This window comes from Macaca mulatta, chromosome 20, assembly GCF_049350105.2.
Source record: "Macaca mulatta isolate MMU2019108-1 chromosome 20, T2T-MMU8v2.0, whole genome shotgun sequence".
Lineage (NCBI taxonomy): Eukaryota > Metazoa > Chordata > Mammalia > Primates > Cercopithecidae > Macaca > Macaca mulatta.
The window spans coordinates 24,298,511-24,316,564 of NC_133425.1; the positions used below are offsets into that span (position 1 = coordinate 24,298,511).

The 18,054-nt window shown below is 38.7% G+C and overlaps 1 protein-coding gene across 23 annotated transcripts in view; it reads left to right on the forward strand.

Annotated features, from left to right (window-relative positions):
- Window positions 1-18,054, forward strand: part of TNRC6A (trinucleotide repeat containing adaptor 6A) — a 214,654-nt gene that overhangs the window by 128,032 nt on the left and 68,568 nt on the right. For 12 of the 23 annotated variants that reach the window (XM_077986567.1, XM_077986579.1, XM_015125813.3 and 9 more), the window contains exons 3-4: window positions 6,308-6,395; window positions 14,131-14,152. In XM_077986567.1, coding sequence (XP_077842693.1) covers window positions 6,308-6,395; window positions 14,131-14,152 — 110 coding nt within the window. Of the gene's footprint in view, window positions 1-6,307; window positions 6,428-14,130; window positions 14,153-18,054 lie in introns of all 23 variants that reach the window. The other 11 variants (XM_077986566.1, XM_077986568.1, XM_077986571.1 and 8 more) reach the window with 3 other exon arrangements.

The following is an 18,054-nucleotide window of genomic DNA, read 5'->3' on the forward strand; positions in this document are numbered from 1 at the left end:
CGCAACTTCCCGCTTTTTGAGATCCATACTGTCATCTGGATCCTTACTGCTGTCTGTTTGTATGCTATTCTCGTTCGTTCCTAAGGGGAAGACGTGCCAGCTAAATCTAAGCTAAGAAATATACAACATTGCTGCCACTCTGTCTCTTGTCCTCTTTTCTCGTCATACTCTGTCACAAATATATATTTTTTGTTAATTTGTATATGTATACATCTCCAGAATTTCTTTATGTACATACAAGGACATGTAAATATATATATTAGTATCCCTCCCAACACAAAAAGATAGCACACTGAGCCTTAGATTTTGTTTTGTTTTTCCAGTTAACTTTAAGCCTTCCTGATCCTTTCACATCTGGATGTAGAGGAGACCTTTCTTTTGCAGCTGCATAATATTCCATTTTAAGGATGTATCCATTTTATTTAACTACTGTATTTGCAGATAATTGTCAGTTATTGTAAATAGCATTTTCCCCACCCTTCGATACGATGACCCCTTTCCACTTCCAGATAACTATTAGTTTTTCCTTACTTCTTCATTTTATCCTATTCTGTTCATTTTACAGCTGAAGCTTTTGAAAAACTGATCCAAATCTCCAACTGCCTTACCTATTTTTACTCCAGTTCAGTTTTCATCTCTACTGTCTGGTGAATTCTATAGTTTTGAAGGTTACTAGTGACTTCCTGTTGTGTAGTGCTAGACTGGTTTTGGTGATTAATTTAGGTAGGAGGATAAAAATGAGAAAAGGAATGGGGGGTGGCAATCAAATGGGAAAAGAGGAAGACTGGAAGGAAATAGAAGAAGGTGGGATCTGCAGGGGAGAAAGTAGGAGAACAATGTTTTTTGGCAGAAGATGTGAAGTGTATTTTTATTTCTAGCTTGTAACGTACATTTGGCGTCTGTGTGAGGATGGGCTGGCTTCTGTGTGAGGATGGGCTGGCTTCTATTGAGGATGAGCTGGCTTCTGTGTGAGGATAGGCTGACTTGTGTGTGAGGATGGACTGGCTTGTGGTGTGTTGCTGACTGATAGGCCCTCAGGAAAGTTGCCTTCTGTTTTCTGTCTCCTATAGCAAAATAGAGACACCTAACCCCTTGTCCCATTATTGTCATTTCTCCCTCTGTCGCCCAGGGTGGCATGCAGTGGCACAATCATAGCTCACTGCAGCTTCCAACTCCTAGGCTCAGTTGATTCTTGGGCCTCAGCTTCCCGTGTAGCTGAGACTACAGGTACGCACCACCACCCCCAGCTAATTGTTAGGATATTTTGAATTATCTCAGATTTATTCTTTGCTTTCTTTTTTCACTGCCACCGTGGTAGTTTGGGGAACACATTCACTTAGATTTTCGCAACAGTCTTCTCACCCTGTTTTTGCCAATTTATTGTCTATTCTTACCCAACATTTTCCCTCCCTTTTTCAATTCCAGTCAATGCTGGTCCCTGCAGTTGTCATGCTGACAAGTCTCCATACTTCACTTGTGCCCACACCTTTCTGTGCTCCTAAAAAATCTTGCCTCTTTTGCAAGAGCCAAATCAACTTCTTACTGCTCCATAAAGCCTTCCACAGTTGAAACAGCTCTTACACCTGTCTTTTTTCACTACTCTTGTTTACAACCTGTACCAAATATTTGCTTGTTTTCTTCAAATGTGTTCAGTTGTTCCTACAAAATTGTAGAAATTTTTTTCCTACAAAAAAATCATGTTTCCTGGCTGAGTACAGTGGCTCACCCCTGTAATCCCAGTACTTTGGTAGGCCGAGGTAGGAGGGTTGCTTGAGCCCAGGAGTTTACCACCTCACTCCAGCTTGGGGCAACAGAGTGAGACTTCATCTCTTAAGTAAATAAATAAGTTTAGTGCTTGAGGTTTCTATTGGGAGCTGGTTCTGTACACCATGGAAATCCACCCTTTGCCCCACTTTAAAATTACTGTGTAATATTCCTTGGTGTGATTACAGGATGATCTAACTTTTCCCTATTGATTGGTTTTTGGTTATGATTTTATGCTGCAGTGTCTATCTTTGCACAGTTCCTTTTTCAGAGGCTTAGATTTGAATTGATGGATTATAAGATAGTGACATTTAAAATTTCGTTGTGAATAGATACTTCCAAATTGCTCACTAGAAGCTTAGTGCTAGTTCATACATACTTCCAATAGCGTGTACAAGAGTACCCTTCAAAAGGGATTAATTTTAATGATATTCAGTGCTGGGAATGTGGGAAAAATTGACCAGCAAGTGTCAGGAAGCACAAGAATAGGAAGGGGCATTCTCACCCCCAGGTGTACCCTGCCGCCTTGATAGGCCCTTGAAATAGAGACAGACTCTCTCTAGGTTGCCCATTCCGTTCGCAAACTCCTGGCCTCCCAGACTGCTGGGATTACAGGCCTGAGTCACCATACCCGGCCAGAAACGCATTCTTGAACAGTACAAGTAAATCATTTGTAGTGGCTACTGGAAGATGTGGGCAAAATTTGAAGCTTAGCTTGATTTGTTGTGTGTAATGTACCATCCTAATCTTGATCTGTTTTTTCAGATCCAGATATTGTATTTCCCCTAGTCAATGTATGAAATCAACTTTAAAATACAGTTTACATACAGTAACATTTAAATGTTGAGTGTATAGATGAATGATTTGAGAAACGTATACACCCTTGTAACTACCACTCCAATCAAGTTAGAAAACATTTCCATCTTCCTAGAAAGTTCCCTCAGTGTCATTGACTTTTGCAGCCACCTCAAAGGCTTTATACATGAGATGCAGGACATAAGTTCTGATAAAAGGGGAGTCTGGTTTTTACAGACGAGGTAGATTCATAGAACTTACAGATGTGAGGTATCCTGCAAAGTAGCCTTCAGGGCATGAATGATTGCTAATTGGAGTGTTGTCTTGGTGGCAGGTGCATCAAACAGAGTGGCCCACTTAGGCCTTTCAGATCCATCAGCCCTTACTCCTCTTGATAGTTGTGGTAAATGATATAGTCAGATGTCTTAATTGAGTCTCTATGAACATTTAACTCCTGGAAGCTGACGTGTTTGGGCACAAGTTTTGTTTTTTTTGTTTTTTTGTTTTTTTTTTTTCAGTTGGCTTTCTGAAGGAGGAGATATGGGAAAAGGTATGACTGGTTGGCTGTGATGATGGTGTTGAAGAACAGAACTTACTCCCCTCTGTGCTTACAGTATCTGATATTGTGATATTTCCTCGAGAAGAAATGTGTGGTACATCTTTTAAGGACTAAGGGGGATATTTTTGGCCAGGAAAACACTTGCTAGTAACCTCATCAGAAAGTCTTGAAAATGAAGTTTGAGAAAGGACAAAATACTCCGGATAGAGACCAATAGATGGAGTAAAATTATAGTGACAAAAAAGATCAGAAAAGGACATGTCTGTAATTCACAGCAGAACATGAAGAACAAATGCTGCAGATGCTAGATGTTTCTTTTTTTTTTTTTTTTGAGACGGAGTCTAGCTCTGTTGCCCAGGCTGGAGTGCAGTGGCCGGATCTCAGCTCACTGCAAGCCCCGCCTCCCGGGTTCACGCCATTCTCCTGCCTCAGCCTCCCGAGTAGCTGGGAGTACAGGCGCCCGCCACCTCGCCCGGCTAATTTTTTTTTGTATTTTAGTAGAGACGGGGTTTCACCGAGTTAGCCAGGATGGTCTCGATCTCCTGAACTCGTGATCCGCCCGTCTCGGCCTCCCAAAGTGCTGGGATTACAGGCTTGAGCCACCGCGCCCGGCGATGCTAGATGTTTCTGAATAAGTACCCAAGTACCTGTGATATTTTGACACAAGTAGGGTAAAGACAACCTTTTGGGTGCCACTGAGGACTGGTGAGTTGGGTTCATGACTAGGCAATTGAGTGCTTACTAGATAAGCTTTGTGCTAAGTAAGCAGTCCTAATTCTTATAAAAATACTAAGACATTGACATGTATGGTCATTTGTCCCCAGTTTTTTCATGAAGAAACAAGAGACTGAAGAAGATTAAGTATTTTGAGCTAGTAATCAGCTTTTAATCTTGACTTCTGCGTGTCTCGGGGTAGGTAACATGACAGTGGTGTAATCTAGTTGCCGTTGTTTACTGATTTTACTCTGCTGCTCTCATATGCTGTGACTGTCTTGCTCCTTGCCTTCCCTGGGTTTGTAATGTGAGTGAGCTTGTTCAGTCTTACTACCTCCTGCACACGGAATTCAAAAGAGAGTGAGTCACGGCCACAGTTGGCAGGAATCTGTTATGTTACTCCATTAGCCACATGACAGTCTGCTTGTAACAAAATGACAGCGAAATATAGCAACAGTTATCATACTCTTCTTCCAGTTATCCTTTTAGCTGATTTTAGTAGTCCTGTACTTTACTAAGTTTTTATCAATTGTGCATAATGTCATTCATTTCATTTTTCAGTGTCTGCATCTCTTTTCAGTCCGTTCCATCAGCAAAGCCAACTTAAATTTTGTTTAATCTCATTGCAGTGCACCCGTAGCAACCCCTTCCAGTTTCTTAGACACTTGCCTATCTTTCTCCTTTTATCTTCTTCGACATCCCTACTGCCATATGCATTCCAGCCTGGATAAATAATGTGCAGCTTCCCAAATGTCTAGTTCATATCTCCAAACCTCTCCTTGTCTGCCTGATATTCTTAGTGTCCTCTCTGGAAAACTTCCTCAGGGCAGAGTTAGGTATTTTCATTTTGTGTGATGCTTTTCTTTGGGTGACTGGTGATTTTGGTTGTTGATATTATGAGTGAAGGTTTAGGGTCTAGACTTTAGGGTGATGACTATAGGTAGCTGGAGTGAATTTCTTCCACCTTTGCAAAGGTTTCTTTGCCCAGTCGACTCCTTCCATGAATGGGAAGGCTGATCTGTGTGAAGGGTGTTGATTGGCAGGCTTTACTTTACTCTGTGATGGAGGGAGTGGCAGCAGCCTCCAATAAGATGGGCTTTATTCTGGGGCAACCAAACCCATCCAAGCACCTAACAGACTCCTGTGGAAGGTTTTGTTTCTTTAGAGAGTATTTATTTGGCTTTAGGCTGCATTTAGAAGCAGCTACTACCTGTTGGCCGTGTAGGCATCTGAATGGAAAGTGGGTGGGAGGGGTTGAGTAGCTATGGCTTTTCTATTCCTTAGACAGTCTTTTTGCCTCATGCTTGCTTGCTCTGATCTTCTGGAACCTCTCTAGAGCTCCACCAGAAAGGATGGTACCTAAAACATCCATTTCAGACTGCTCTTGTGTTTATTCTTGGGTGGGGTGGCTTTTGCTTTTGCTTATCAGCTTTGAATAGAATAAAAAAGTAATAACCTTTTCCCCTGAAAGGTAATAACCTGTCTCCTGAAACACATTTGCCCAGTCTGTCACTTTGAAATCCTGAACCAGAAGTTCTGTTGACAACTTTAACTGTTTGAGATTTTAAAAATTTAAACAAACTAATATGAAGAATACATTAATAGGTCAGGCGCGGTGGCTCACACTTGTAATCCCAACACTTTGGGAGGCCGAGGTGGGCGAATCAGTTGAGGTCAGGAGTTTGAGACCAGCCTGGCCAACTTGATGAAACCCTGTCTGTACTAAAAATACAAAAATTAGCCAGGCATGGTGGCAGGCGCCTGTAAAGTCCCAGCTACTTGGGAGGCTGAGGCAGGAGAATCGCTTGAACTCGGGAGACGGAGTTCCCGTGAACAGAGATCACGCCACTGCATTACAGCCTGGGTGACAGAGCAAGACTCCGTCTCAAAACAAACAAGAGTACATTATTGTTTCCTAAGAATTGATAGAATACTTTGTAATGTTTGTGGAATATGAAATTGTTGTAATGCTGAAATACAAGTCACCTATTTATTATTAAGATTATTAAGTTATGTTCTAAAAATATTTACAAAGCTATTTAGGGCAAGGAAAACTAAAGGTAGCTTCCAGAAACCTAGGTGAGAGGGGATTGTGAGGAGGTCTCAGGCGTTGCCATTAGCTACTAATTGATACTTGGGGCCAGTAGCAAGGTAACTCCAGCTTAAATGAAGTTTACATTCTAGGATTGGAGGAAATTGCTTGTTTCCCAATGTAAAATTTGCTAATTTTAGGTTGTCTTCCTTGATATGATATTGAGATAAAAGTTGTACTACTTGTGGCTTATTAAAGTGAATTGTACCATATAGTGGCTATATAGTTAGGGTTAGGTTGCAAGTTGTGTTTTCAGTGAATGATAAAATAATAATTTGCCATGTCTTCTAATAAGAGTGAAAAAGTGAAAATGAACCTGTATGCAACATTATTTTTATCTCTCAATACATTTTGGGAAAGTTAATTGCAACTGTGTGGTTCAGGGATTTAGTGCAAGAAGAAGAACAGTTGATGGAAGAAAAGAAAAAGAAAAAAGACGACAAGAAAAAGAAGGAAGCTGCTCAAAAGAAGGTAGTATGTGTATAAACTATTTATATTAAGCAGTTTAAACATAGAATTAAAAAGAAAATTACTCTTACAGATTTTTAAGGCATTTATTTGATTTAATGTTTTAGTTTTAATGGAGATTCATTTTAATATTTAATGTCTTTGAATATGCATACAAAGTAACTTGCTGAGTTTGTACAATTTAATGCATAGTTATTAATCTTGCCAATAGTTTTTCAAAGGTAAGTACGTAACTACGTTTTATAGATCTTTATCTTTCAAATAGCTATTCCTAGGTGTTTCATAATAATATCATTTTATAAGTGGGAAGAGCATGGAATTTGTAGCCAAGTTGAGAGGATTTGAAATCTCACTCTCCCACATAGCACATAGAATGGTGTGACCTTAAATTTTATTTAGCCTCTCTGGGCCTTAGTTTCCTTGTGTTTTGTTAAATGAGGGTTGAATTAAGTGTTATTATATGTAATATAGAAATAGAGTATTAAAGGAAAACATAATAGACATAATAGGAAGTAAAGTGTCAGTTTCTTTTTCCCCCTTTATTTAGTACCTGGGCTGATTTTTAAAGTTTGCAGTGTACATTAACCTTAAAATAAACCTAGGACATTGTTTACTGCAAGGGCATTATTGTTTACTAGCTAATGTAGTATAGGAAACTATAACTAAATGCAAAGTAAGTTAAAAAATTTTTTTTAATCTGTAATTATTAAAAATTTTCCAAATTGTTAATACTAAAAGCTGATAATAGTTAACTAAATGGGCACTCATCTCCTACTATGTCAAGGTTTCAAGACATTAAAATGTTCTAAAAGACCTAGTGAAATTACTGTTTCAATTCTCTATTCTAATGAAAAATTATTTTGATTTCTTATATATGCCTCTTTTGAGCCAGGCATTGTGCTAGGAATTGAATGTAGACTCTAGCAAGATACTTATGTCCACATTATTTAATAGGGGAAAACACAGGCTATAAAAGTGGCAGGTGAGGCATTTATGGGGAACTGTTGCAGTACGGAGAGAGAGGTGCATAACTCAGGCTGAGATGGGGCAGAGGAACAGAGAAGTTTCCTTAGAGTTGAAATTAGGTGAATAAGGAGCAGAATAGAAAAGGATTCCAAACAGTGAAAACTCAGAAATACATGGTAGCCTGTACGTGTTAAAGGATGGGTTTTGCTTGGGGGAAAGGGAGGGAACTGAGGGTAGAACTCTGAAGAGTTGAGCTAGGAAAGGCTAGGAGGTTTTCTCAGGGCTTCGGGGAAAATGCTGAAAATGTTTTAGTAGAGTGACATAAAAATTTGTATTTTAGTATGTTTACCTTGGAAAATTGTGGAATTGGATTAGAAGGGGTAGATACCAGAGTGTGAAATACTGGTGAAGGGACTATTAAAGTAACCCCCAGACTTTGTTTAAAGGATATAGAGGGAGAGTCAACTTACATTGATTCGCAGGTTCCAGATGAGTGACTACATTTGAGAGGAGTTAATCAGGCTGGGGGATACAAGGAAAGGGGAAATGATAAATAATTCATTTCTACATGTCCTGAGCCTAGGGGTGTCATCAGCAAGTATTAGGAAGGAGAATTAAGTATGAGATGAGAGGAGATGATGTGGCCCTAGACACCTGCCTTTTGGTTGCTCTTAGGGGTGCCTGGGAAGGGATGCATAGGTATATGAAATGGTTAGGGTTTTGGTAGGCTTCTCATGGTTTGGCATTGACCGATGCCTTGGGCGTCTGTCAGAGGCTGTTTATGTAGGACAGTCTTTGCAGTCTGGTTGGTCATTGCTCGGGATTTCTTATGAGAAAGTTGTGTCCTCTGTAAGTCTGAGTAAAGGTAAAGGGGTAAAGGCTTATCAGACTCTTGTTCCATGGTGTGAAAGGCCATTTGCCCAATGAAAAGAGCTTCTAAGAAACTTAAGAGGTTTATTGAAAAGGATGCTTGGGTATACTTTATGTAGATTCAGTAGTTTGGCAAGCATCTGAGTGTTGAATTAGGCTCTGTTGGTCCCTGTGTCTAAGGAGTTCAAGAATTAGCTGATAAGTCAGAATGTATGTGAAATGGCTAGAGAAGAGGCCTAAGACAATATATAAGTGTATTTGTTTGGAATTTATTCTATTTACTGAGAAATTTTAAGAAAGGGGTCACTTGAATGATATCTTTAAATATTGTGTTTTTGTGAATATAATTTTAAAGTGTAACATATACAGCAATGGCTCTACTTGTTACAAGTACATCTTTACATTCTTGTATAAATTAAATCTCTAAATCACCAAGTCAGTATAGGTGGTCACTTATGTGTAGGCAGCTTATAAATAAGCCTCTAACACATGAATGGTGATTATTGTGCCATTTGACTTCTCACCAAATCTGAAGTGACAGCTTTTCTTACTGTTGCCCACTTCATTCCTGTCTCACCCCGTGGTTCCAGTCTCTCACCTCAACCATGTCCTTACTAGAACCATCATCAGAAGCTTATGGATATAAGAAGTTTTTCCTTCTTTTGCCAGATCTTCGGCACTGATAGGGTATTCCTGTGTGTCTCATAGACACATCAATAGTATCTGCCCAATGAACACAATATAAAGGAAGGTTTAATACCTCTAATAAATGTTAAGTTTAGCAGGCTGGGCCACTACTGTAAATTAGACTGTTCTCCAAATTTCAAATAATCAGCTTACAACTGAATTTGAATACAACCTGTTGGTGAAGTGAGGACAGCTGGTATTTCCTTAGAGTGTTACCAGATAGCTCTTGAAAAGAAAAGAAAACCCCCAAATGGCACTCTTTATAGCCCATATGAGGAATTGTGAGTCATAGGGTTTTTAAGACAGGTTTCCTGGAACTGTTTTTTTTGTCTCTAGTAGGAGCCAGCAGGTGTATCCAGGCAGATATCTACATGAGCCAGGTGGGCAGGCCCATTTATATAAATGTTGGCATATAAACTCACTACAGTAAAAAGTCTATTTTATGTAATTTATATTTTCTTATTTTTGAAAAGGTCAGGTATTACCTGTTCTAATACATTTGTTCATCTTTAATATAAGGAACCTAAGCATTAGAATGAATTAAGTGATTGACCTTGGTTTCATCATGGTGACAGAACCAGGAGTATAATTGAAATTTCTCTCCTCTAGCTGGTGCTTTGCCAAAACCCTGTGCCATGACTTTATCCTTTTCATGCAGAACATTAGCTTATACGTTGCTTTGTTTTTTGTCATATAAAGGTGAACTTTAAAATTGGGAAATAATATATTGTGATAATTTTTATAATAGGGCATAAAATAGGTTCTTATGCCATGAATACTGAAAATGCATACATTTAATAGTCCCCAGTAGCCACTGTGGGTTTTTTTTTTTAAATTAACACCATGGGTTATTTTCTATTTTAAGTAAAAAGCCAGATAACATAAGTTCCTATAAAAACAATTAGACACCATCAAGGCCTTCAACAGTATTTTCATTATGATAGTTTTTATTATCCTGTCATTTAAATATTAATTTAAATATTTAGATTCTTTAAAAGAGCTTTTTCACGTTAAAAACGGTGATTTTTATTATATTTCAGCCCCAATACATTTGTAATTAACATGGAGACCCATGACTTTTGTTTTTAAAATTTTTTGAAAAGCCTTTTAATCAAAGATTATGTATAACACTCTCTTCTGTTTCATATCTAAGAACCAGGGTTGTTATTTTCTGATTCTTGGGCTTAGAAAATAATTTGATAGAGCATGGAAATGTAGGTTCTATACTTTAAAAAAAGGAGAGGGGTGACAGTAGTAGCAGTAGGTTACCATGGATTTCTCTCCAGGTTCTGTTTTTAGAAGAAATTTCTTGAAGGAATCTTAAGGGAAATATAACGAGGAGGAAAATGGAGATTGAGAAATAGGTTAATTATAGAGGGATAGTTTAGTGTAGCCTTTACTTTAAGCATGCAGTTGTAGTTCCTAGAAAGCATATAATGGTTGAGGGCCAAGGGGAACCAACAATACAAGTTGGGATCTTTTGGTGTTGAGAATGTTTCAACATCCATGGACTTTTTGCTGTTACTGTGTTAAGAGCTGAAGGGATTTTTATAGGTGTTATTGACTTAAATATACTAAATTCAAGTTTAAATGAGACCTAGGTTTTAGAGAGCTTCCAGCTTTATTGCCATTTTTGAGGATCATATTCAGCAGCTTCATTAGTAAATTTTCTCAGTAACCTTGGTGGTAACATGACCAGGCCTGAGTTGTGCTCTCATCAAGGGCAGTTAGGTGTTCTCTTACAGTCTTGCCCCTTGTTGCACCTTACACTTCTCTTTTCCTCTTTTTTAAAACCCATTTTAGTCAACAGATCTGGATTCTAGACTGAGTGGTGATTGCTAAGTCATAGGAAAGCTCTCTGAGCACTAGGTATCTCATTTAAAATCAGTGAATTGAACTGGATTAATTATTTATTCTTAATATCAGGTTATAATACTTGGCACTGTTAAGACATTGTAGATGATTAGAAAAAAAGAAAAACAAGACCTGGACGCGGGATGAATGTAGAGTCAGCTTGTTTCCAACAGTGAGAGCCGGTACAAAGCACCGGCAGGTAGGGCTGAAGATAGCAACCACCAGCGCCACAGCAGCAGCTGATGTCTGCTGGATGCTTTCTATACGTCAGGCTTTGTCCTAAGTGCTTTTATATGAGTTAAATCACTTTAACCTTACAACTCTGAGGCGGGTGTTGAAACTGAGCTTTAGAGAAGTTAACACACTTGACCATGGTCACACAGTGTAAGTGGCAGAGCCAGGTAGGCGGTCAGGCTTTAGATCCTGAGGTCTTAACCACTGAAGTGTGCTTCAGGACCATGTTGTTGGGACAAGCAGTGCCTGACAGGCAAAGCAAGTGGAGTGTTGTGCTCTGCCACTGCACTGCTCTCTTCAGTAATGAAGGAGGCAGTTGTGATCATTGCTTGTGGAACCATGGCTCAGATTTTTTTTTAAAAGAATAATATATTAAATATGGAAATCATTTTGCTTCTAGATTGGCCAGAATCTTTTAATTATCTGTGTGAGAGGATTTACAGTGATACTTCACATTTGAAGTGGTATTGTATAGTTTTTCAAAAAAAACTTTCACATTTTATTATTTGACCCTCCTAATAACCCTGAAAGGTAAGCAGGACAATTATTTTGTCCATTTGAGAGATTAGGAAACTGAGACCCAGAGGGTTTAAATGATCAGATCATTTCAAAGTGAAAACAACCAGTCAAGATTAATTTTAATATATTTTATGTAATCTAATATAGCTAAAAAGTTACTATTTTGACATGTAGTCAGTGTAAAATATTATTAATAAGGCATTTTTTTTCTTTTAAAAATACCGAATATTAGAAATTTGGTGTGTAATTTGCTCATCTCAGTTCAGACTGGCCACATTTCGGTCAGTGGTCGGTAGCCACATGTGGCTAGTGGCTATTGTTTTGGATAGTGCAGACAATTACTCTTAAAATGACTGACCCCACCTCGAAAATTCTTTTTAATAATTTGAGTAACGTACTAGGTCTCTAGACCAGCCCGCAAAAACCTGTTCTAAAGAAGTAGAACTCTTAGTTCTGTTTCTTCCTATTCTATGAAGAGCTCTTGGTTTCTGTAATATTACTTTCATTCCTTCCGTACATTAAATCCGATTCTTAGGGGCAGACACACCTTAGGTGTCTCCATGGGGCCATTCTCTGTAGATGACAGAATACTGAATTGACCATTGTTTTGAAGCAACTTTTTCCAAAGAAGTTTTGTAGCATATATCCTTTATGTTGTAAGGCCTAAAAGAGCAACACTGTATACTTTGTTTTTTTTTTTTTGAGACGGAGTCTCGCTCTGTCGCCCAGGCTGGAGTACAATGGCCGGATCTCAGCTCACTGCAAGCTCCGCCTCCCAGGTTCACGCCATTCTCCTGCCTCAGCCTCCCGAGTAGCTGGGACTACAGGCGCCCGCCACCTCACCCGGCTAATTTTTTTGTATTTTTTAGTAGAGACGGAGTTTCACTGTGCTAGCCAGGATGGTCTCGATCTCCTGACCTCGTGATCCGCCCGTCTCGGCCTCCCAAAGTGCTGGGATTACAGGCGTGAGCCACCGCGCCCAGCCCACTGTATACTTTGTTTTGTTTTGTTTTTTTGGTAGAGACGGGGTTTCGCCATATTGGCCAAGCTGGTCTCAAACTCCTGGCCTCAAGCATCTGCCTGTCTTCTGCCTCCCAGAGTGCTGGGATTACAGGCGCGAGTTGCACCTGGCCTACTTAGGGTTTTCATGTGGTTATTGTTTCTATGTTCTGAATTTTTTTTTTAAAGCCTTTCAACATGTAAAAGAAATTTTCTGCTAATTCTTTGGCTTCAGAAGATTATGCATCTTATTGTTTGACAGACATTTCTGATACCTAAAAGTGTTCATATACTAATTTCTGTCTAATAAGACTTGTTTTTCTACTCTCAGATTTTAAAAATGATTTTTCCAGAAACAAATAAAGTGTTGTTAGCTAGTTGACTGGTTGTTTGGCATTGTCTTTCCATCAAAAAAAATTTTTTTTTAATTTAAATTTTGATCCATAGAGTAAAAGATGAGCCTCCATTATTTTGTATTTCACTAGTGCTCTAAAACTTAGCAAAGCGCTTAGGTGGTGGATCAAGACTCCCTGGCTTTCTGGGGAAAGATTAATGTTTGGTGTGGCTTCAATATTAGGGTAATTACTATAGCTTTTACCATATATACCTATAATAGTATAATTTAAAATGGTGTCTTTGATAACAGTAATTTCATATAACTAAGCAAAATGAATTATGCCACATGGCACCTAAGAAAAGCTTTATCGCCATTTAGAAACAACTCCTGGTTATTCAGTTACATAGTCATTTCTCACCTGCCTTCCTGTTCTTGTATCTGTTATTTTCAGGATTCCCATAATATTGATTTTGATCAACAGGTTGATTTTTTTGCTTGGGCTTTTCTGTCTGGTTCTTTTTGAGGCCCTTGGGAGTTTGAGCTAGTCACCTCGAGGCAACCCTGCTGTCCTCAAGCCCCTCTCCTCAGTTTTGGTGTCAGAAAATGAAGAGCAGACATTGGAAGGCAGTGAAAGCAGAGTTCACGTCAGTTCAGCTTCTGATCACAGTAATTTTAACGGATTGTCAGATGTGTCAGAAGTGATAAATTAGTTTGAAATTTTTTTCCACTCAGAAATACATAGGTACTTAAAGGTTGACTAAGTTTAATTGCAATAGCAGCCTAACCTCCAGGAGTTAATTTTATTACTAATTTGGCTAAAGTGATTACATACAGCTTTTCTTACAGAAAACTTAATTCATCTTTTTATCACTTGCAACAATTTTTGAAGCCATTTAAACATACAAAATATATTAAATCCATTAAATGTAAAGGTGACAGTTTGTATAAAAATCATTTTTAAAGGACATGAGAAAAGTGTACCTCCCATTTAAAAAATTATATACTGTCATACAGTGATGTCTTCTATGCTTAGTGTCACAAAAAGTAGGTTTTTAAAATTAATAAACACAGTATCAGGGATAATGGGGCACATCTGTGGGAAAAGCATGCTTTCCTTGCATATCTTTTCCTGTGCAGTTCATCTGTTTGAGAAATTCCTCATTTAATAAAGGTATATATGTCTTATAGTAATATATGAACATTTTGTCATAACAGTCCATTTCTTTCAGTTTCATATTTACATTGTTTTTTGTTTGTTTGTTTTTATTTTAGGCCACTGAACAAAAAATCAAAGGTACGTTGTTTAAAGCTATTTTTTATCCCTTTTTTCATTAAAGCAAGGTTGTTTATATGCATTTTTATTCATTTCAAGGATGGGAGAGAGAAGAGCATGAAAGAAATGGGTGGGCTCAGACTTCTTCAGTGACATACCTTGGGGTCGTCCTTTGGGGTTTCATGGTTATTGTGGTGTATGTCACCACATTTACAGTGCACTGCCTCAGAGCTGCCTTAAAGCTGTCTCATAGGATAAGAGTAAGCACTGCTTCCTAATGTACTCCCTTGTTTTGACTCTTGGGGCACAGGCATCTTTCCTTCAGTCTTCCTTCTAAAAGTCTTCTTGTGTGGGGTAACCTCTAGGACCCCACTCTATCCCTTGGGAGTTCTGCCTCCTTTATATCTTGTTCTCTGAAGAATGTCCCCCATTCCTCCTTATAGGCAGCTAGTGACATCCATCTCTGTATTATCACTTAGAATAGTAGATTGCAAACCTTATACATTGTGTCAGGTTGAACAGCACCCATTAGACCCCAAGCAAAAGACACTGGAGTGATAAGGAAACAGGAGACTACTTCCTCGCAGGAAACAGGAGAGTAATTCCTCTCAGATCCTGAATCAGGAGTTCTTCACCCTCCCAGGAGTTGACTACTTGGTAATGAAAGATGTAAAGCTCTCAGATGCTGAACTTGTTGGGCCTTAAGATTCTGAATTTTTATTTTAAGCTCTATCAAAAGTATAATCTTACCCCTCAAAAAAAGAGATGAATGAAGGAATGAAATGGTTCAAAGAGGAATGAAATGGTTCAAGCATGATTCAAGCAAAGAGATAAGAAATAACATGATGTGGCTTACAGTAGTGGTATTCCATAACATGATGTGGTACGCGGTCGTGGTATTCCTAGAGTGTTAAATACTCAGTGATAAGTGGGCAGGGTTGAGGCTGAAAAGATAGGTAGGGCCAGGTAAAAGTGGGTTAATTTATTTGCTGTTTGTACCAACAAGCTTGGACTTTTTATGTGACAGGCAGTTAGGAGGCATTCAAGACTTAAGCAGAGAGACATGGTGCTTTGTTTCACTTTGTTTTCCATTTTTTAAAGCTATCAACTACTGTACATGGAAAGTATTGGTTAGAAGACAGGTAGGAATTTGAAAGGTAGAGCTAAGAGAAGAAAGGCATTGTGAGCAGAGGAGGCAGGTAGACAGCATGGGGAATACAACATGCATCTTTTGTCTCTAGAGTTGGGGAGGAAGCGACCGAATATAGGCTTGGAGATAGAGGGAGCCACAGGGCTTCATGCTGGTTAAGCCAGCAGAGGTGTTTGGGTTTGGAATGTCATGGTCATAAGCTGTGCTTTAGAAACTTAACTTTGCCAGTAGTGCCTAGAGTCACCAATAGAAGCGAGATTAGAGAGGGTCATGAGGGTTTGAACTGAGGTCTTGGCAGAAGAGGTAGAAGGTGGGTGACAGATGTGTGAGGTATAATTGACAGGACTGACAACTGATGAGATCAGAAGAGGAATTGAAGGTGCTGCTGTGGCTTTGAACTTGGAATGTCTAAGACAGTTACAAGGATGTGTAATGTAGGGAGCAACATTGCCAAATTAGTAGGAAATGTTACCAAATTAATTTTCCTAAAACTCTATTTTCCCCACCCCTCTCCCCCACATAGCAATGGTAAGTTGCCCCTAGTTATACTTGCTTCAAGACCAAACTCCTTTGCTTAGCTTTCAAGGCCCTCATTAATCTAACCTCCCTTGACCTAACCAGCCTGTTTCTCATCACTCTATACTTTTTAGAGCATTCTTACCTCTTTCATGTTCATTCTTGTTTCTTTTTTATCCAGTTTCTCAGCCAAAGATGTCTTTATCAGGCCTTTCAGGTTTCCTAAACCTCTCAGAGTTCATCCTCGAATGGGTCTCTCCAACTACCGTAGATATCTCCCTTTCCAGTTTCTTAGGCTGTTATAATCTCAAATTTGGGCACTTGGTTATATTCTTAGATTTTTGACTGATCCATGGATATTTGTTTCTTCAACATCTTTGAGTACCTAGTGTTTATATCATTTCTAAATGTAAGTAATTTTTTTCTAGCCTTACATAAAATATGAACATTTTTAGTCTTCTTGGTTTTGTTTTAGATTTTTCCACAACTCTTGAGAATGATAGGCTGAGTATATGAAAGTCACTTCAGAATACATTTTGTTGTTTTGCCAGTGATTTCACTCACATCATCCTTCTTTTCACGGTGTCTCTCTTCATAATTGTTCACATTTTTTCTGATTCATGGAAATGTGTTGTTTTATTTCTGTGCTATGTATTTGTCTAGGTAGTATTTATAGTTTGGGGTTCACACAGTGGTTAGAGATTACAAACTGGAGACTTGAGGGGCAAATGTGGCCCACTTGGTGGTGGTGGTGTTTACTAAACTTTGTATTTTGAAATAATTTTAGATTTACAGAAATGTTGGAAAGATAGTACAGAGACTTCTCATACACACTTCATTCAACTTCCTCCATTATTAACATCTTACATTAGCATGGTACATTTGTCAAAACTGAAAAACCAACAATGATACTAACCTCACCAGTTTTTCCATTAATGACTTTCCATTCTAGGATCCGATGCATAATGCTACCTTGCATTTAGTTGTCAGGTCTCCCCAGTCTCTGGTTTCTGCACTGTTTTTATTATAATCCTGTACATTTTAAAATGACTGCCAACATTTAAAAATCAGAAGAGTCTGCCTATTCCAGAATTGCTGCTTCTCTTGCAGTTCGTACTGTCAATATGATTTTTTCTCTTTCTGTATTGTAGAGTCTGTGTAAAGACCAGGTTTAGCCACATGTGGCTGTCAAGTACTTGAAATGGGGCTAATGTGACTGAGGAACTAAATTTTTAATCTTACAGGGCAACATAGCTCTGAAGTGTAATGGGCAACATAATGACATTCTTGAAAGTTTTATTCTTGTGACTTCAACTTTGAAAAACTGTGAAGAACATAAATATTTGAATATTCAAAAAATCTTTTAAAATATGTATCTTACGAGTATGTCCTTGAAACACCAGGAGAGTGAAGTGCTAAAAAACTTCTGGTGAGGTATAGGGATGGATGGATACATTTTAAGATGCCTTGTGGTATATATAATGTAAAGGCAAGGAAAGAGCTAATGTCCCTCTTCAGAGTGTCCTTGGGAACTTGGTTGAGAATAAGAAAATTTTTTTAAAAGTTTTTCAACTCTGACATTGACTTTTTCTTTTTTAAGGAGACAAGGTCTCGCTCTGGAGTGTAGTGCACAGTCATAGCTCACTGCGGCCCTGAACTTCTGGGCTCAAGCAGTCCTCCTGCCTCCTGAGTAGCTGGGACTACAGGAGCAGGCTATTTTTTTTTTTTTCTTTTTTTAAATGTGATGATGCTGTGTTACCCAGGCTGGTCTCAAACTCCTGGACTCACATGATCTTCCTGCCTCAGGCTCCTGAGTACTTGGGACTATAGGCATGAGCCACCGCAGCTGGCTGACATTGGCTTTCTTGGGAAGCATGTTGATTATACATTCCTTTCAAAAGAGTAAGTAAGCACTGTTGATTTTTGACAGCTAATTTTCTTTCTCTCTCCTCTCTTTTTCCTCTGTCTCTTCCCCTCCCTGTCTCCTTCATATCAGTGTCAGTGCTTTTTTTGAGTGATTTCATGAGCAAGGTGTCTTCCAAAGAATAACAAACCCCTGAGCTCCTAAGGGAGTTGTGGGAAGCCCGGGGAGATCCTGGTGGGAAACAGCAATGGAGAAAAAAGGATTAAGATTTTATTTTTTGGGTGATAAAATAGCGAAGTTTAGTTTATTACTGCCGTTCTGTTTCTGGGTTAATTAAAAACTCATGAAATTGAATCAACATTTACGCATTTTTTTTTTCCTGCCACAGTTGGC